Source organism: Gracilinanus agilis, chromosome 2 (assembly GCF_016433145.1).
Source record: "Gracilinanus agilis isolate LMUSP501 chromosome 2, AgileGrace, whole genome shotgun sequence".
NCBI lineage: Eukaryota > Metazoa > Chordata > Mammalia > Didelphimorphia > Didelphidae > Gracilinanus > Gracilinanus agilis.
In genome coordinates, this window is record NC_058131.1 from 690779475 (window position 1) to 690801262 (window position 21788).

General features: G+C 40.8%; 1 protein-coding gene across 1 annotated transcript in view; it reads right to left on the reverse strand.

The window, feature by feature from the left end:
* The window catches only part of ETFA (electron transfer flavoprotein subunit alpha), a 75357-nt gene extending 59655 nt beyond the window's left edge, over nucleotides 1-15702 (reverse strand). The window contains exon 1 of the mRNA XM_044659169.1: nucleotides 15541-15702. Coding sequence (XP_044515104.1) covers nucleotides 15541-15579 — 39 coding nt within the window. The 5' untranslated portion in view covers nucleotides 15580-15702. The remainder of the gene's footprint in view (nucleotides 1-15540) is intronic.
* Between the last annotated feature and the right edge of the window lie 6086 nt (nucleotides 15703-21788).

The following is a 21788-nucleotide window of genomic DNA, read 5'->3' on the forward strand; positions in this document are numbered from 1 at the left end:
CCCCCCTCTCTCTCTCTCTCTCTCTCTCTCTCTCTCTCTCTCAAAAAAAAGTGGAAGAGGAAGCAGGAGAAATTGTGCAAACCACTGTCCCAGGTGGATTTCTGGCACTTTGTGAGCAGACCTACAGTGCTTCAGGTTGACTAAGGATAACTGAAATACAGAAGAGAAAATCACAGATGTGGGGACAATACTCTATATTCTTCCTTCTTTGAACCAGTTCAAACAGGTTAAAGCACTGCCCATTCCCCCTCCAATGTAAAAGCTGTTCCTTATGTGCCTTTTCTCTGAGATAATTTTCTCCATTTTTTCTCACATCTATGCCCTCTAAGTAGACTCCTTCTAACTGCTCTAATTATTAATTTTCTTAGGATTTTCATGTATCATCTTCCCATATAGGAATGTAAACCATAATGTTATTTTTTAAAGAATATTTTTCCACTGTTACATGATTCATGATCCCTCCATCCCTCCTCCCTCCCCCTCCCAGAGCTGACAAGCAATTTCACTGGGTTATACATGTATCATTGGTTCAAAACCTATTTCCATGTTATTCACATTTTCAGTAGTGATCTTTTAACGCCAAAACCCCAATCACATACCCATCAAACCACGTGATCAATCCTACACTTTTCTTCTGCATTTCTGCTCCCACAGTTCTTTCTCTGGTGTGGATAAGTTCCTCTGGATTGTCCTGGATCATTGCATTGCTGCTAGTAGAAAAATCTATTACATTTGATTGTGCCACAATTGATCAGTCTCTGTGTAAAATGTTCTCCTTTGTAAACCTTAATCTTATAAAGGTTTATGATTTCTTGATTACATGATTATGGCTTTCATAGTTACTTTAAAAAAAAATCTTACTTTTCATCTTATAATCAATACTAAGAATTGGTTCCAAGGCAGAAGAGTAGTAAGAGCTAGGCAACTGTGGTTAAGTGACTCGCCCAGGTTCACAAATGTAGGAAGTGCCTGAGATCACATTTGAACCTCCCTTCTCCAGGCCTGGCTCTTTTCTTGAATCTTCTCCTCGAATATAAAGCTTTCTATTCAGCTCTGGTAAACTAAACTTATCAAAAATATTTGAAAGTCCTTTATTTCACCAAACATCCATTTTTCCCTGTTTTGCAAAAAGGGACATTCCTGGTTGCAATCCTACCTCCTATACTTTCCAGAATATTATATTCTAAACCCTCCATTCGTTTATCATGATAGTGGCTAAATTTTGTTTAATACTGACTCTGGTTCCAAGATATGTGAATTATCTTTCTGACTATTTGCTGTATTTTCTTCTTGACCTGAGAACTCTGGAATTTGGCTAAAATATTGCCAAGTTTTCATTTTGAGATCCTTTCAAGAGGTGATGAGTCGATTCATTCAATTTCTACTTTGTTCTCTTGAAGAGTTTTTCCTTTATGAGGACTTGAAATATAAAATCTAGGTGCTTTTTTTTTTTATCTTGGCTTTCAGGTAGATAAATCTTGACTTATCTCTCCTTTATCTATTTTTCAGGTCAGTTGTTTTTTCCCAAAAGATATTTCACATTTTCTTCTTTTTTGGTCTCCTGATATTTCATGGAGTCACTAGCTTCCACTTAATCTATTCTAATTTTTAAGGAATTATTTGATGAAATTTTCTTTCTTTTTCACTATCTTGTCAATTCTGATTTTTTTAAGAAGTCATTTTCTTCAGTAATTTTTGTGTTTCTTTTACCAAGCTGTTAATTCTCTTTTTTGTAATTTTCTTCAATTGCTTCCATTTCTTTTCCCAATTTTTCCTCTATTGCTTTTATTTGATTTCTAAAATAATTATTTATCCCCCTTTTCCCTCTTGTGTAGGATTTCTTGTTGAGCTTGTGTTCAATCTGTACTTTTCTTTGAGTCTTTGCTTCTAGAGGTTTCTGAGTCTGTGTCTTTAGCTTACTTTCACCACAGAAGAGGGGCTATCTAGCCTGATCTGCTTAATTTTTAGGTCATCCCCTAGTTTTTATTCAGGTAAGGTCCCCTGTTCTCTCACAGGTACAACTCTTCTTTATCCCAGAACTGCAACTTATACTCAGATAGGGCCACTGCTTCTTTGATTCTGGAAGCACTCCTCTTGACTCAAGAATTTCAACCTGCAACCAGTTAACAGGCAATCCCAGTCCTACAGTCAGTGCTATCAAGGGTCCCTGGCAATACCACTACTAGGTCTATATTCCAAAGAGATTTTCTTTTAAATGGGAAAGGACCTGTTTGTACAAAAATATTTATAGCTGCACTTTTTATGGTGGCAAAGAATTGGAAACTAAATGGATGTCCCTCAATTGGAGAATGGCTGAACCAACTGTGGTATAGGAATTGAATGGATGGAATATTATTGTGCTGTAAGGAATGATGAACAGGATAATTTCAGAAAGAATTGGAAAGAATTACATGAACTGATGCAGTGAAATAAGCAGAACCAGGAGAATATTATATGTAATATCTGAAATATTGTGGGACGATCAAATGTGACAGACTTTGCTACTAATAGCAATACAAAGATCCAGGACAATTCTGAGGGACTTAAGAAAATGAATGCTATTCTCATCTAGAGAAAGAACTGTTGGAATAGAAATGCAGGTGAAAACAAACAAAAATCATCAAGGGTTACTGATAATCTCTTCCTGACCAATTGTTCAAACTCTTTCAATCCTTGGTGCTGATTGCTGCTGGTACTATTGCCATTTTTTAAATACCAACATCACTGCTACAACCAAAGCTCACAGCTGATGGTTCTAGCCACACACACACTATGGACCATTTCCAACCCCAGTCAGTGTCCAAAGACCTCTCTTTCTGTTTTCCCAAAATACACTGACTATTATTTAGAGGGATGTATTGGGAAAGCTTGGGGAAAATGTTTACATTATTCTGCCATCGTAGCTCAATCCCTTACAATTTTTTAAAAGAAACTGATTTTATTTAATAAAAGTAAAATTATGAACTTACAATAAGAATGCCTTATTAATGGGATATTTTAAAACAAGAAAAACAGGCCTCCTAAAAAATTATCATCTCATTTAAATTGTTCTACTTATATTTTTACTTATTACATATGCACAAAATTTTTCGCAAAATCAAAGTTTTAATGTCTAAAAGCAATTTTCTCAATACTTTGAAAAGTACTACAAAGGTATCCTTCCAACACACAGAAAAGAGAAACAAGGCAAATGACATTTAGTTATTAGCAGACAGCATCATTATAATAACAAAACTGACCAAGAAATATAGAGAATTCAAGATACTATTTTTTGTTAATTACCAATGTGAAAAGAAATTCTTTATTCTCTTTGTCTATTTTGAGTTAATCAACCAAAAACTTAAACACCCCTACTTAACACTAAGTAAGGGAGTTCACAAATCACTTACTTGGAGAGCTCCATCCTTTTAAACTCAATCAGTCAGAAACTTGTGAATCCTTTGATAAGAGTTTACACCCTCAGAGGATGAGAGGTGACAGCCCTGCCCCTGGGAAGTGCTAGGCAAATTTAAAGACTGCAATTGATTCCTGTAAAGTGGAGGAAGGGACATGGGAAAAGGACTATAAAAAGTCCTGGACTTCCTGACCAAAGGGTCTTCAGCTTGGAGCTGCAGCTGGTGATTTGCCTCTTGGAGGTGACCTTGGCTTTTTGGAACTGCTCCGTTGATCTCTGGCTTGGATCTTCTCCTAGTAAATCGGCTTAGACTGGAACTTTGGCTCTTGGACTACGTCTAGGAGGACTGCTCCTGGTTCTTCTTTGAAGTCTGTCTTGGATGAGTGAGTAGCTGGCCTTCCTTTCCTGGCTTCTGGAGAGGCTTTCCCCTCTTGGAGGAGACTTCGTGGGTAGAACACTGGGTCCTCCAGTTGAGGGTTAATGAGCCCTGCCAGGCTGAGCCAGCACCAGAGCAACATTTAGTGTGACAGGCTAGACATCTTCTCTACCCTCTTCTTACATTTCTCTACTTTCACTCTTTCCACCTCTTTGCAAATAAATACACAAATAAATAAATAAATAAATGAAGCTAGCTACTAAAAGTCATTTTTATTTTAGCTCGAGCTATAATATTTTTCAATTGGCAACCACAATATTAATTCAGAATTCACATATATTTAGTCAAACCCTTAACTTAATTCCTTACACCAAAAAAAGGAATTGGATTTGGCAGAAAAAAAAAACTGCCTGAAGGACTCTCCTCTAGAGAAGGCAGGTCCTATGAAGGCATAAAGATGGTCAAAGAAAGAGTCCTTGATGAAAGAATACAAATAATAGTCACATGCTCTGCATCAGCAGAGAAGGGTCACTCTAAGTCTGAACAAAGGAAAAAAAAAAGATATAAACAAACAAGAGGAACTAGATATCACTTTATTAGTTAATTTGCATATTTTACTAAACTTTAACTAAAGTTTATGATTTTATTATAACCTTTTGTGCATCTTTGAAGATTTGTATTTGTTAAAGGGCATAAAGTTTATAATCAAGCATTTTCATCCCACCCCAAAAAATGTTATTTTTAAAATATTTTCAGCATGATAGAACAGAGCTGAACTGAGAGAAATCACAAAGATAAAATGACCCAACATCATCCTTTAAAGAGAAGAAGACTTCCTGGTTAGCAAATGGTAGAGCAGCAGCTACAGCCCAGGTCAATTTCCCAGACTAGTGTTCTTTCTACTGCACTATATTGGGTTGTTTTGTTTCATTTTTTAAATTATATACAAGGCTCACACACTTTAAAAAATTGGTGGTTTTACCCAATTATAAGCTACTGAAGGCAAGAACCCAAACTCAATCTTTTTTTTTTTTTTTTTAAACCCTTGTACTTCGGTGTATTGTCTCATAGGTGGAAGATTGGTAAGGGTGGGCAATGGGGGTCAAGTGACTTGCCCAGGGTCACACAGCTGGGATGTGGCTGAGGCCGGGTTTGAACCTAGGACCTCCTGTCTCTAGGCCTGACTCTCACTCCACTGAGCTACCCAGCTGCCCCCTCAATCTCTTTTGAGAGGCAGGTTGGTATTAGCTATTTATTGAAAGAACATACAAAAATATCTTTTTTAAAATGTTTTCTAGGGGGTGGAGCCAATATGGCAGAGAAGGTCAACAGACCTATCTGATCTCTACCAAATTACCCTCTAAAAAACTATGATATAACATTTCAGAATGAATTCTGGAACAGTATAATGGACAAAAAGAGGTAATGAAGTAATTTTTCTGCATAAAACAATTCAGAAGACTAGTATGAGAGATCTAGTACACTGGAGAAGGGCAGAGCAGCCTCCACCACAGGACTTGCCACAGAAGCAGCTAAAGCAATAGCAAAGGCTTTCAGAGTTCTCAGTCACAAATGGTATGGGGAAGCCAAGCAAATGCTCAGAAGGAGACTATAGGGATCACTTTGCTGGCTCTGAGTAGAAGATTCTTGTTGCATTGCCCATATGCATATCCAGGTCACAGTCCTGAGATGAGGATTTTGGGAGAGGAAAAGTAGTAGCATATACAAGCACTTGTGGCCACAGGGGAGCAAGAGAGCCCAATTATAGTTCCAAGGGGTAAAAGAATATTTGGGGTTACTCATAGACCAGAACACAGAATGGGAGAGTAATAAACATACCTCATCTCACATCATACCACCTTGGAAGAACTGAAAGCAGATAGATCCCAAAAGCCAGCTCCGAAGGCAGCTGCACAAAGAACCTGAAGCTTAGAATAGTGCTCCCTTCATGCCAGTTGCAGAGCTCAACTTTAACAGTTTTTTAAACTAAAAGAAAATAAAAAGGCAAGAAAATGAGCAAACAACAAATAAAAAGAAACTCAACAGATAAAGTTATTTTGGTAACAAGGTAGACTCAGAAGAAGACAACAAAGTCAATACTGCTGCATCCAAAGCCTATAGAAAAAATATATAAATGATTCTCAAGTCCAAAAAGAATTAATGGAGGAGCTCAAAAAGGATTTTTAAGAATCAAATAAAAGTGGTAGAAGAAAAAGTTGGAAAAGAAAAGAGTGATTCAGGAAAATCATGAAAAAAGAGTCAATAGCTTGGCAAAAGAGGCACAAAAAATACTGAAGAAATTATTATCTAAAAAAAAAACAGAATAGGCCAATTGGTAAAAGAGGCACTAAAATACACTGAAGAGAAGAAATTCTTAAAAAGCAGAACTGTCCAAATGAAAAAGAAATACAAAAATGCACTGAAGAGATAAACTTCTCAAAAGATAGAATTGGCCCTATGGAAAAAGAGGCACACAAATTCACTGAGGAAAAGAATGTACTCACTCAATGGGCAAGTAGAAGCTAATAATTCCATGAAACATCAAGAAACAATCAAAGTGAAAAGAATGAAAAAATGGAAGAAAATGTGAACTCTCATGGGAAAAACAAATGCCGTGGAAAATAAATCCAGGAAATAGAATTTAAGAATTATTGGACTACATGAAAACCATGAACAATAAAGGAATTTAGACATCATTTTTCAAAAAATCATCTGATAATGGAACACTATTGTGCTGAAAGGAATGATGAACTGGAAAAATTCCATGTGAACTGGAAAGAATTGATGCAGAGCGAAATGAGCAGAATCAGGAGAACATTGTACAGAGATTGATGCATTGTGGCACAATCGAATGTAACAGACTACTAGCAGCAATGCAATGACCTAGAACCATACATAGGAACTTAGGAGAAAGAACACTATCAACATCCAGAGAAAAAACTGGGAGAAGAAACGCAGAAGGAAAACATATGATTGATCACATGGCTGGATAGGAATATGACTGGGGATTCTGTTGTTAAAAGATCACTCTATTGCAAATATAAATAACATGGAAATAGGTTTTGAACAATGGAACTGCTTGTCAGATTCAGGAGGGGGGTTGGAAAGAAGACGGGGGAATAATGAATCATGTAACCATGGAAAAATATTTTAAATAATTTTTTAAATAAAAAAATCATTAAGGAAAACTGCCCTGATATTCTAGAACCAGAGGGCAAAATAGAACTCAAAGAACCCAGCAATTACTTCTTGAAAGAGATCCCAAAAGAATAACTCCCATGGGTAAGGAAAAATAGCTCCACCAACTTTCCCAGCATCCATCATGACCTGGCATCCTCTGGCATCCTCTGACTTCAACCTAAATGGCTGTTGTCGGTCTAAACAGGTATATGACATCCTAAATGTCTCCAGTGCCCTGATGTGGGTCTGAACAACAGCATGCAATGTTGCTACAGAGGGAGGAACTAGTTGAACTTAAAAGGGCTACATGCAGAAGGATAAGGCCTATTGACTTCTGGGACAGAGATAGATGGCTCCTGCTATAAGGAGGTTTCGGCCTTAGCAAGGAAAGTAATTTTTCTATCGCTCTCTTTTTCCATCCTTTTTCCCCTATTCCTTTCTGATGTAATAAAAATCATATACCATTTGGGCAAAGGAGGTAGGACTTCAACCAAGAACCACTCAAATACACAGAGAAAAGAATCGAATTTATAAGAACACAAGTCATTCCTCAATTGATAAATGGTCAAAAGATAGGAACATACAGTTCTCAGACAAAGTAAGTAAAACTCTCTTTAGACAAGCAAAAATATGCTCTAAATGACTGTTATTTAGAGAAATGCAAATTAAGATAACTATGAGGTGTCACCCCATACCTATCAGATTGGTTATTATGCCAGAAAAGGAAAATTACAAAACTTGGAGTGGATGTAGGAAAATTGAGACATAAATGCACTGCTGGGGGAGCTATGAACAGATCCAATCATTCCTGAGAGCAATTTGGACTTATGCCTAAAAAGCCATAGAATAATACATACCCTTTGACCCAGCAATACCATAACTAGGCTTATTTCCCAAAGATTTAAAAAACAGAAAGGGGAAAGACTTGTAGGTAAAAAAAAATATTTAAAGCAGCTTTTTTGTGGGGACAAAGAATTGGAAAGTGATGAGATACCCATCAATGGGGGAATGGCTAAGTTATAGTACATGACTAGAATGGAATACTATTGTGCTGTAAGAAATGACAAAACAGGAAGAGCTTGGAAAGATGAACTACATGAACTACAAAGCGAAATAAGCAGAATCAGGAAAACACTGTACAGTGACAGGAATATCATACAATGAACAACTGTAAATAACAGCTATTCTCAGCAATACAACAATCCAAAACTATCCCAAAGGACACAAGATAAAATTAAAAATACTATTTGCTTCCAGAGAAAAAGAACTGATAGAGTATGAATCTAGACGAAAGCAAACTTTTTTCACTTTCAAGTGTAGAATGCCATAGCAACAAGGTATTTCTACCTCCCTTCCTGGAATCTATCTTCATCTTGCTAGTCACACAGCCACCACCCTGGTACAGATCCTTACTGCCTCTCACCCAGACTACTGCCCTTCCTCAAGTCTCTTTCTCCTCTCTAATCCATCCTCCACATAGCTGCCAAAGTGATTTTCCTTTAGCCCAAGTCTGGACAAATCCCTGAAGAGAGAGCATTGAGTCCAAATTCTACATTTTACAGAGGATACTAAGACCCTGAGATATTAAGTCACATGCATATGGTCCCACTGCTAAGAAACTGTAGAATCAGGCTGATCTAGTTGGAAAGTCCTGTCTTCGAACATTGTCTCCAGTTTACTCCATCTATATCTGTATGTAGTTGGAGCACCCTGTCTCCCCTATAAATTGCAAGTTCCTTGAGGGCAGGAACTCTTTTGACTTTCTTCACATAGTGCCCCACACATGGAAAGCTGAACTGACCTAGCAGTCAGAAGACCTTAGTTGTGTCCCTAACTGACTGACTTTGGGTAAATCGAATGACTGGGCCAAATCTGGGCCAAAGCTGCCATCACTTCCAGCTCTAAGGCCCCAGGAAATAAGAAGAGATGTAGAGAAGTAGCCAAGGGGCACAGGCAAGGGAAACCAAGGTAAGGATGTTTAATTTTAAAGAGGAAAATGGCTACATATCGTGTCTCTATCAGATGTCCAAAAACAACCAAAAGAATTACCCAGAAACCTTGAGCATAAATGGAACTATGAATGTGCTTGTAGTTGGTAACTAACTTTCCTTTTTGTATCTCCTCAAACATCCTAGTTTCCATCATGTACAATGGTCTAAAAACCTTCTAATCTCTTCTTAGTCTCTAATTTCAGAAGCTAGGTTTTGGGGGTCTGAGTATCTAGATGAAAATGCATTTCTAACCTCTTTAACAAACTCAGAAAAGACTAAATATAGACACACAAGGAAAACATAGACATATTGTCTCCTTTTCCCTTAACCTCAGGGAAAAAAGTCATCTTTAGGCATGCTAGTAACTTTTTCCTCTTTTAAGTTCTACCCAAAATGATTTTTCAAAAGTTACTTTTCCCTGTCTCAATAACCTAACAAAATATTCATTACAATAATGCAGCTGAGTGTAGCATGAGGGACTAGAAAGGCTGAAGATCTAGTCAAAGGTCTACCACTAACTAGCAACACAACCTTAGGCAACTCACAAAGCCTCTGGGCTTCATACTTCTCAACAATAAAATGAAAAGGGTTGAGATAACTGTCTCTAAAGTTCTAGAATTCATTCTACTACTGCACTTACACTAAATAACTCGATCTTTTACCTTTTTAGTCAATAATCATGACGCTTTTTGAACATGACAACCAGAAATTCAGATAAAAATGTCTAACACTAATTCCAACATTAAAAACACACTCAATTTACTTCATTTTTAAAACAGGGAAGTCCCTAAATAGCAACTCTGGCACCAGCATCATTTTATCAAATGCACCTCATACAATAAATTCTCCCCTCCAAATTGGTTCCAATTCTCATTTCCAAAAAGACTTTTTAGTCTTCACAGCTTTGCTATGAATCAAGAGTACAGTCCTGCTCCTTAGTGCCCAGTTGCTGGCTCTGACAAAGCTTCACTTTTCACCACAGTATGTATTTCCATAGATTCTGACAAATACTCCTTAGAGTTAACATTTGTCCAGCAGAAGACTCTGATAATCTTGAAAGCACTACTTCACGGTCTTCCACAAACCCCTTTCTTTGACGTCTTCCCTCCAGAACCAAAAGTTTTACATTCTGATTAGGTACACTGCAAATTAACAGTCACCAAGTCCAGCCTCTGCTGATTGAGTCAGTTTTTTCTCAGATTCTTCAATGAAGATACAAAATGTCTATATTAATTAATAGATGGAATGTGAAACCTAAAAGAATTTGCTCAGTGCTACATCTTGAGCCAATGTGAGAACTGGAACCCTTTCCCCATCTTTAGAGCAATCTCTTGCTTTACTTAATTCTTCCATTTCCCAGACTCTCTGGGTAGAAAGGGACCTCCAAGGTCATCCAGTCCAACCAATAACTGAGAAAGAATCCCATCTACAACACCCAACAAGTGATTGTCCAGTTTGCCAATAAAGATTCTAGTGATGAGGGTTGAGAGAGCTCCCTTCACTTTTGGACAGCAAGGTTTTTCTAGTATCAAGTCAAAAACATGGTTCTCTATAGCTTCCTCTGATTGCTCCTAGTTCTATAGTCCTGGACCAAGCCAAAAGAACAAGCATGACTTTGGATCTACAAGTGACATTCAAACAATTAAAGACATAATCGGATCCCTCCAAGGATTCTCTTCTCCAGGCTAAAGTTCCCCAGGTCCTTCAACTGAGCCTGAAATGTCATTCCTATATCTAATTCTCTTACTATCTGGGACACACTGTGTAAATGGAATTGGCTCTAGCCCATTCATAGTTAAAACTCTAGCTATCAAAGATAATGTCATCCCCACCTCCCTTAGTGGGGAGGGGAGATGAGTTACCCACACGTGACAATAAGTAACAAATCAAGAACAAGGGACTGCCCTTTGGGCAGTCCAAATCAGTGTAGAGACTGCCATTTGTCCACTTGAATTAGAGGTGGACCCACAGGAAATGACGAGAGACACTATCTCTTCAAGTATGTTGGTTATTTCCTGTTAGGGCAGTTCTCAATTTGAACTTGGTGATGAAGGATCTCGGCTGAGTCCTCAGGCTGCTTCCACTCTGAATTGTCACGTGGGTAAGTTAGGTTGACTTCCTTAGCCTACCTTGGCTTTTTCCAGACTCTACCTTAAGTAGGCTTCTTGCCTCTCTGATTGCTAAGGCCTTGTGGCGCATAATCTAGTTTAATTAGCCTTTTAACCCTCTCTCTCCATCCAGGCCTCTCTGCAGGCCCGGACTAGCCTCTCCCTCTCTATTTCCCTTGCCTTCTACCTTCCTAATTGTAAAGAAACTACCTTAAACCCGATCCTGACTTGGGTCTATTTTAATTATGGAATCAATCTGAATTATTGATTCCTGGCGGCCACACCTTAAATATATATCTATATAATACCTAAAATCTCCCTCTTACAACACTCTAGCTTGTTAAAGTTCTTCCTAAAATGTGGTACTCAGAACAGAATACTCTGATCAGAACAGAATATTTAAAAATAAACTTTGAAATACAGCTTCTAATCCTAATCTTTCTGGAAAACAAACTCATCTAAAATTTCCACTGTTAATATTCAGGGAATAATGGATTGAAACAATTTATAGGACACAGGTTTGAGATAAATTGTCTTCGGGCACTTCCTCAATGGACACAGCAGAAGGAGCCCCTGGCCACCTCTTAGTGTATTCATATCAGTGTTTTCCCATAAAACATTCAGCAAAGGATAATAGGTAGAATTTTAGTATCTTGGGGATACCAAGGTCCAATTTGGGTTAACACTCACTTTTGCTAAGATGCTTCTATTCCCACGTTTTACTTTTACTTTCACAAACCCCTCCTTGTTGGCTTTAAAAGAAAGCCTGCCCTTTGATCCAGCCATACCACTGCTGAGTTTATACCCCAAAGAGATAATAAGGAAAAATACATGTACAAAAATATTTATAGCCACGCTCTTTGTAGTGGCAAAAAATTGGAAAATGAGGGGGTATCCATGGATTGGGGAATGGCTGAACAAATTGTGTTATCTGTTGGTGATGGAATACTATTGTGCTCAAAGGAATAAAGAACTGGAAGAATTCCATGTGAACTGGAAAGACCTCCAGGAATTGATACAGAGTAAAAGGAGCAGAACCAAGAGAACAATGTACACAGAGACAGATATACTGTGGCCCAATCGAACTAATGGACTTCTCTACTAGCAGCAAGGCAATGAACCAGGACAATTCTGAGGGACTTATGAGAAAGAATGCTGTCCACATCCAGAGAAAGAACTGTGGGAGCAGAAACACAGAAGAAAAACAACTGATTAATCACGTGGTTTGATGGGTATATGATTCGAGATGTTGACTTTAAATGATCACCCTATTATAAATATTAATAATATGGAAATGGGTTTTGAACAACGATACATGTATAACCCAGTGGAATTGCTCATCAGCTCAGGGAGGAAGGAGGGAAAAGGAGAAGGAAAGAACATGAAAACCATGTAACCATGGAAAAATATTCTTAATTAATTTAAAATAAAAATTAAAAAATTTTTAAATCTCTCCTTGTTAACATTCTGCAGCCTATTCATACCCATCATGCATCTTCCATTTGTCCTTGAGGACAGAGATTTAATATTTTTATTTTAAACTCTAAGATGGGGAGATAGGGGAGAGAAAAGATCTAGCCTTCTTGCCTGTTTTGTTTTCCCCTTTTGGCAGAGTTGTTCCTTTCTCATCCATTTGTAATTCAAATTTATTTCATCTAGCATAGGCCCTGAATGACTAGAGGGGGACTGATTCTCCTTGTGTGACTTCCAAATTTAAAAATAATTCAAGGGCAAATTCCTCTGGAACCTTCCCAAAGCCAATTGAAATTTCCAAGTTGAGAAGCTTGCACTCAGATAGTATGGAAAGAGTGCTAGGGACAGGAGCAGAGGAGACAATTATCCGAAGTTCAAACCCTGACTTTACCTTTAATTCCTTGCACAGGGATCAATCAATAAACATTTATTAAGCATCTACTGTGTGCCAGGCTGTGCCAGCCACTATGCTACACACTAGAGATACAAAAAGAGGCAAAAGACAGTCCCTGCCCTCAAGGAGTTCACAGTTCACAGAGGAAATAACAAGCAAATAAATATATACAAAGCAGAGTCTAAATATAGTATACATGTGAAATTAACCAGAGGAAAAACACTGGAATCAGAGCAGGGGAAAGCTTCTTGGAGACGCTGGGATTTTAGATGTGAGATCAGTAGTCAGAGTGGAGTAGGGAAGGTATTCCAGTCCTGGGGGATGCCCTAAGAGAATGGTCTTGTTCATGAAACAGGCAGGAGACCAGTGTCACTAGATTGGAAGTATACATGCTGGGGAGAAAGGCAGGAGGCAGCTTGGCTATGAAGGGCTTTGAAGGCCAAACAGAGCATTCTGTATTTGTTCCTGGAGGCAAGAGGGAGCCACAGGAGTTTACTGAGCAGAACAGTGACTCAGTCAGACCAGCACTTTAGGAAAATCACTTCAATGACTGAATGGAGGAAGGAGAGACTCAACCAGGCTGACCTACCAGCAGGCTACAGCAACAGTCCAGATGTGAGGAGAGGACCTGAGAGGTAGCAGCATCCGAGGAGAGAAAGGAGCATGTGTAATCAAGAGAGGTTGGTAGGGTGAAATCCCCAGGCTTTGGCAACAGCTTGGATATCGGTAGAAGGGGAGAAGCAGAAGCTCAGGGAGAGTAAGAAGTCCAAGTCAGCTCCTAGATTGTGAGCCTGAGGACCTGGGAGGGTGGTAGTGTTCCTGGATTTTATTTACTGTGTAAGCAGAAAACCCTCCCCCAACTAGCTAGAATGCATGTAACACCCACAAGTATGCTGCTGAGAGAAATTAGTCTTGAAGTCAAGAGTAGGATCCAAATCCTATGTCACACATTTAATCTCTCTGGGTCCTAATCATCAACAAAACAAGAAGGTTCAATTAGATGACTTCTGAGGCCTCTCCTAGCTCAAAATCTCTACTATGCCTGAATTTCCTCTCTAAGATGGGAAAACAATACTTGAAGTGATCAGCTCAGCTGTCCTCCACTTCCTTTCTCACCAGGATATTACAGGGAAACTATAAACCTCTCTATCAATGAGTTATTTAATATAAATATTACAGGAAGACCACATTGTGCTGAAAGGGAAAAAAAAAACCTTCAAAGCACTGAGGAAAGAGCAGAAAAGTTCATAACAGACTAAAGATCTCTGTTCTTTCCCCCTTAACTTTATAATGAAAGCCCCAATGCTATCGTGGCCTGGCATAATAGAATGGCCCTGAACTTGGAGTTAAGAGATTTGGGTTCAAATCCTGGCCTCTGACACTAGCTGTATGACCATGGTCAAATCGATTAACCCTTGTGAGTCTCAGGTTTTCCAAATGTAAAATGGGTATAATACCTTAAGTATAATACATGGCAAGATCAAATTAAAAAGTGACCCATGGTTTAAAGAGTTCCACCACCTCCTCTTGGTTATGATTCTTGTCCAACAAGCCCTTCACCCACAGGCTAATAAGTTTCCTAATCCTTTTACAAGACACAATCAGATGTTTTGCCCTGTCCCTCTTGCCCAACTAAGGACCATCTGCCATGATCTGATGCATTTTCCCAAAAGACCCCAAACACATGAATGTAGCACTACTCACAACTCTGGGCACTGCACCAAGATGTGGCAGTTTAAGCAGTATTAAGTTAACCAGCCTAGAGTCGACATTCAAGATTTACCTTCTACTCAGCCCATGGCAGGCACTGCCAACAAGGAGCACCCACAGGCCTTTAGCACAAGTGTGCATCCCTACTTCATACTGACTGCCTGGCTGAGAGCGAAGGGAAACTTTCGTGTGACATTCCCTCCCTCCTGTCCATAAGATGACAGGCAGCCCTGCCAGTGCAGAATCTGAATATTCGGAATTAAAGAACAAGAATTACTGGGAGGCGTCATTCAGAACACAGCTTTTAATCTCGCGGCCTCGTCAGGGACCCCGAAGCTTCCCGACCCCAGCTCCAAGAAGTCATGAGAACTCTGGCAAGGGGAATTCCAGAGCTGTCACTGCCGGGGTGCCCCCACCCAATCCTGAGAGCATAGGGAAAGATGGCATGAATCTTAGGGTCCTAAAAGAACTTTGGGCTGGCACCCCGCGGCAGTCTAGAATCGGGAATCCAAGTAGGTGCCCCACAGACTGGGCATTAAGTGGCCAAGGAATAAGGTTGGCAGCTCCGGCCCCGCGGGGGTCCTTCCCGTTGCAAACTATCCGGAAAATAAACAAAGTATCTGCCCCGGCAGGGGGAGCTGATCGCTTGAGGGGGTAAGCTCCAATCAACTGGGGAGGCGGGCCTCGTAGTCTCTCCGTCAGTCCCCACAGTCTGCAGCCCGCCCAGAGGGCAAAAGTGTCTATACCCCACCCCATCCTCACTCCCATGCCCTTGGCACACAGTTGGCGCCTAACAGGTGCACGCGCCGGGCTTGGAGCCCTCGCAGGGTGTATTCGGCTCTGGATCTCGATCGGGCTAGGCCATGGGCGACGTCAGAGACCCTGTCCCTGACCCCTAACCCGAGACCCCTCACCGTAGCCCTCCTCAGGCGCGCTGGAGCAACTCGGAACATGGCTGTAGACGCTATTGTTTCCTCTCCTTCTCCAGCTCTGGCTCCCGCTCAGACCCGGTCTTCTCAGCTCCTTCACTAGCTCAGAACCCTCCGCCTTCAGCCTCACTGGATCTCGTGGGCCGACCCAGCTCTCGCGAGACTCGGACGGAGTCCCAGAGCAGAGGCTGCTAACGAGAATTCGGCCTCCCACACATTTCATTGGCCGTCGTGCAGCCAATCGCTAGCCGCGGGGTCGAGGGCGGCCCTGAGAGAGGGGAGGGGCTAGGAAGTAGGGCAAAGGCCACGACGGCGGACTTGGGGGCGGGGCTCGGCGGACTAGGCTGGGAGCAGTGACCTTGGGAGGCTCGAGCCCAGGAAGCGGAAGGGGCGGGGGCGCGCGCATAGCCTTGGCCCCGCTCACCTGCTTGAACTGGGATTGGTCTTTGCTCACTCTCCAGGCGTGTTCTTGGCTCCTACTTGAGAAGGACGGCGGGGCGGAATGAGGCCTCCTGCTCTATTGTGGTCGGGAGGCCACGGAACGGTTTCGGGGGCAGCGCAGCAGGCACCTAATAAGAGCAGGAGCCCGTCTCCCTCCTTCCCTAGCCACCCACTTCCTGGGCTTGGTTGACATTTCAGTTTCTAGGAGTCCTGGCATTGCCTTCCCCTTGGCTTCAGAATACCTTAGCCCAGGTACATAGTAGGCACCTAATAAATGCTGGTTTGCCCCACCCCACGCATTTTTATATTTAGTTTTCTTTTTAGTTTTTATAACAACTTTTTACTTCACTTTTCATTTGTGAATATGCCTTCTCTCGGAGGCATCCAATTTAGCAAAGAATAAAAAACTATGGTAACTATGAAGGTTACATGGCCTTTAAAGATCAAGAAAAAATAATTTAAATGTAGGATAATGTGAAAATGTAAAAAAAAAATAATTTTTAAACAAAGCTAACCGGCACATCGGCATTGTTCCATATCCAGGCTACGGCTTCTTCAGAAACAGCCAAAAGACCCCTTACATGCTTATTATATACCACACACTGCAGAAAATGCTGGCAAAAACATGATCTCTCTAATCCAATAGTTCACATTCTAATGAAAGAAGGTACATATCATTGATCTCCTCTTTGGAGCCGAACTTTAGTTATTACTATTACTAAGCCCTCAGTTTCCACTTTTTTCTCTCCAGTCCACCTTTTTAGCACCATGTATATTGTTTTCTTGTTCTACTTACTTAGCTCTGATTCTCACAAGCTTTCTTTGCTTTTTGGTTTTCTTCCTATTCATCCTTTCTGCTGTCACAGCTTTCTGCTGTTAGTAATATTCCATTATCTAGTCATTCACCAGTAGAGGCATCTCCTTCCCCCACCCCCATCCCCTACTTCTTGGTTTCTACCAAAAATATTGCTACAAATATTTTGGTGCCTATGGGAACTTTCTTCCTCTCTTTGATTTTCTTGAGGTATATATGTAGCAGTGAGGTCTCTGACTTAAAGGATTTGATCATTTTCATCTCTTTTTTAGCATAATTACAAAGTCCATTACAAAACATTTGGATCAATTCAGAATTTCACTGAAAGTATATCTTTTATTTTTTTAATTACATTGAGCTTTCAGTAAATATGAGAATCAAGGCCTGAACTGACTTTTCATAAAAGACTCAGCATATTCAAAACATAACTTTTCAAATGTATCTTTTCCCCCAAAGCCCTTTCCTCTTCCCTGTTGTCAAGAGTAACACCATATTTTCTGTTCCCCAGGCTCACAAACCTAGAAGTCATCCTCAACTTTTAACTCTGACTTATTTCCTATATCCAAGCTGTTGCCAGTTCTTGTCATTACCTCCAAAACATCTCTCCTCTACATGCATCTCTCCTCTGACACAGCTGTTATCTTCCTCCAGGCTCTCATCACTGCACATCTGGATTACTCCACAAGGCTCCTGCTCATTTTTGGTTCCTTAAGCCCTTTCCCACTCTAGTCCATCTCAGCAGCCCTTGTACTTGTCCTTTAAGTCATTCCTCTCCTCAGTAAACTACCGTGACTCTCTATTACCTCAAGGATCAAATGTAAAATTCTCTTTTTCCTTAGGTTTTAATGCCCTTCACCCTCTCTTTCCTTTTAAGTAGTCTTATACTCTACTCTCCTCCACAAACTTTATAATCCAGGGACTCTTTCCATCTTGCTGTTCCACTTAGAGGATTCCTAACTTTGTCCCTTCTCTGAAGATGTCCACAATGCCTGGAATGTTTCCCTCTTCTCAACTTCTTGGATTCCCTAGCTTCCTTTAAGACTAAATTCAAATCCTAATTTCTGCAAGAGGCCCCTCAGATCTCCCACCCCTCCACCTCTAGTGCCTACCTTCTAAGATTACCTTCCAGTTGTCTTTTTGGAAATCACTGTTGGCAAATTGTCTCTCCCAACAGACTGGGAGCTCCTTGAGGGCAGACACTGTTTTTGTCTTTCAACCCCAGCTCTTGGGACAGTACCTGGCACAGAGTAATGGCTTAAGAAATAGATGTTGTTGATTCAACTTGGCTTGATCCAGTTTAGCCTTGTGGACTTGAAATCAGTGGAAACCTGGGATCAAACTGGATCTGAGATGAGCTGAATGACCATGGGAAAACTGAGCTTCAGGTTCCTTGTCTGTAAAGCAAGGGCAATAATGCCTGCGGTGGCCCATAGGCTTTCACGAGGCTCAAAGGAGATTGTGTAGGGCAACCACTGAAAATTTGAAGGGAGCCAACATAAACATCAGTTATTTATTGGATATGCAAAAAAAAGCATCATAAAAAAAGAGAGATTATCATCATCTGCCTCTCAGATTTTACTAGAGAACAAATGCGAACCAGCCCCAGATTAGCTACATGGAACCAAAAGAATCCTTATGAGCCCAAATACTCATCTCTGTGATTTTTGGTCAAGATGCTGGAATAAACTCTTTGATTAGTATTCTCCATGACTCAGCTCACCTACCTCCAAACCAAGTCTGTAAACTCCTTGACATAAGAGGTTCTTTTTCTACTTTATGTCCCCAAAGCCCAGAATAGTGCTTTGCACATACTTAAAAACTCCAGTACACCCATGGTCTGATTGACCAAGAATTCTCCAAGAGGCAGACCACAAACCAGCCATGCACTAATCTTAGCCATGTCCTTCCATAAGTTCAATAGAGGGGACCCATCCTATGTGCTGGATTGTCTTCCCCAATTTATATGGAACCAAATGTGCCCTCTTCCAAAGCTGCAAGCCAGGTCTAGAACATCTCCTCTCCCCCATTCCTGGATGGTTCTACCCTCTCATAGAATGGAGCATCAAGTTACCATTCTTGACCAATGAGGATAGTCTCAAGTAAAAAATGGCTTCGAGCCCCAAGTTGTACCAATATAACATATGCTGTGTAACATCTTGTTCAGGCCAGGTGACTGACATATTTTTTTATTCTTACATTTCTTTGGTGGCATTCATTACTCCAACTCTTCCTTACAATATATTCATTGTCATATATTGTAGCCAGCTCACAGCTGCCATTCTCCTCCCCATGTTCTCTGGGTACTACCTAACAGTAGGATGAGCTGTTGGGGCACAATCTCCCTCTTCCTCTCTACTAAAATAGTTGCCCTTCTGCTGTGCCCCATCTCTGCATTCTGGGCATCTTCACTGGCTCCCCCGCTGCCTGGGATGCTCTCTCTCTGCCACTCTGCCTACTGATCTCCCTGGCTTCTGTTATATCCCAACTAAAACCCCATCTTTTACTAGAAGCTTTGTCCAATCCCTCTGAATTCCAAGGCCTTCTTGGTTAACTATTTCCTATTTATCCTTTATATAGTTTGCTTTTCAATGTGTTTGTTTGTTTGTTGTCTCCCCTATTAACTTGTGAGCTTACAGGGTGGGGGGGCAGGAACTGTCTTTTGTTTCTATTTGTATCTCCAGCTCTTAGAACAGTGCCTGGCACTTAATAAATATCGATCGATCAATTTGATTGTTATAGTCCAGACAGTGTTCAGGCCTGGCAAAGCCAGACTGTAAAGAAAAACGTCACATTCTTTTTACTCATATCCTTTGACTCATTCTACCTCCCATCCCAGGGCCCTAGACAAATTGCTCAAGGCTTAAGGTTTGGTTTATATCTGAGTTCTCTGAAAAAGAAGATAAGGATGTTCCTTGTGCAATTGAATGAGGCATGGGATGGGTATTTATTTCCTAGCCATAAAATGAAAAACTAAGTGTATAATATTAACAAAAAGTCCTAAAAAGCTAATCATGGCAATACTAACTATTGTTATATTCTGACAAGAGATTGATACTTAACACCACCTAAATAGGAAGTCTTTTTTAGGACTACCAGTTAGGCATTTTACACTTCCCTTGGCCCCAAACTGCTTTCCCCAAAGTCCCTGTGAAAGCCAAATCCCGGATTGGGCTCCCATTCCATCTTAGGGTCCTTTTCTCCAAAAGAACTCCTTGCCTGCACCTCTTTAGCTCTGATTAAGGGATCCAGGACCTCCGGGCCTCTGGAACTCCCAAGATAGCCTCCCCGCCTGGATAGGTCCGTTTTGGGCCTGGCACTCTCACCTGAGGCTAGAACAAACAAATAAGAGACAGGCCTAAACTCAGGCTCAGACTTGCCTAGCTGAGTGCCTGCCATGTGGCTGCAGGTCGCCATGTATTACAGAATAGGAAAAAAGGCCACTTTCTCCCCACCCCCAGCCTCTCCGGTCCAGTACTCAAGACACCGGAAAAGGAGAGAGCATCGAAGGCAGGGTCACCCCCTTTTAAAGATCTGGCTCTTATGGCTCAGCAGCCAATAAGCAGATTGCTTAGTCATTCCCAAAGGGCCCATGTGGTCACTCAGAAGTAGGTAGAGCAACTCTGTGTATGATCCCAGAGCTGGCCCTATAAACTCATTTTCAATTCAACCCCCATTATACATCTATTTAATTTTTCAGAGACTAGCGATCTATGACTCCATCCAACAACACTCATAGACTATTGGCATTTAAGAAGTCATTAAAGGAACTTTGCAATTTCCGAAGTCAATCTAAGCCACTCTCTCCTGTTTAATTCTGGGCCTTTCTCTAAACTCCCTCCATGGTAGGGGCTTACTCAAGGCTTATTGAACTGGAAATGCATTCTTAATTGAGAGAGACCCTCCTTTGTCATTCAGTCTCCTCAGAGAGGTAAAGTGTTAGGGAAATAAACTCTGCACTTGAGTCAAAAGAAAATCTAAATTCAAGGGTAGATTCTGCAAAGTATCAACCACCTGTACGACCTTGGGCAAATCACGACGCTCAGAGGTCTTTGGGGGACTCTAACACGAGGGGACTCAATTCTATGGACTCTAAGACCGCTTCCAGCTCTGAATTGGAAATACTAAGAGAATTGACTACTTCGGTATCTGTCATTCTCCCTTTGTCTTTGCTAAAGCAGAACCTCTACCTTTGCCTCAGAGGGATAGGACCTCCCTCTGTCACTCAGCCCCTCTCTAGCTTGTATTTTCAAAGACTTTGCTTCATTTCCATCAGAGAATAACATGTTTAGGTTTTTTTATTTCTTAAAAACAAACAAACAACAACAACAACAACAATAAACCCTTCCCTTTCCCTTAACCTACTACTTTCTGAAGCAATTTTTCCTGTATCTCGACTTCCCTTCATTAACAATCTTTTAGAAAAAAATAGCCTACTTGACCACCTCCACTATCTCGGCACCCAGAAACAGTGCTCAGCCAACCCTTTGCAGATTGGCTTCTGTGCCCATTGCTCTACTCAAATGGCTCCAATTGCCAAATATAATCGTCTTTTTTTTTTCTTCTTTTAATTCAATCTCTGTTGACTTCTCTGAACTATTTGATAATGTGAATGGCTTCTTCTCTTCATTTAGACTCTGAATAAACTCCCATGTTGTTGTTTCTAAACTCAGTAACAGCCTCTCTGTCTCCTTTTCTAACTCCTCATGAACTTCCCATTCCTTCAGGTTTTTTTTTCCTTTTAAACCCTCACCTTCTATCTTGGAGTCAATACCTTGTATTGGCTTCAAGGCAGAAGAGTGGTAAGGGTAGGCAATGGGGGTCAAGTGACTTGCCCAGGGTCACACAGCTGGGAAGTGTCTGAGGCCAGATTTGAACCTGGGACCTCCCATCTCTAGGCCTAGCTCTCAATCCGATGAGCCACCCAGCTGCCCCCTCCCATTCCTTCTAAATGGATATTCCCCAAGGGTCTGCTATCTTG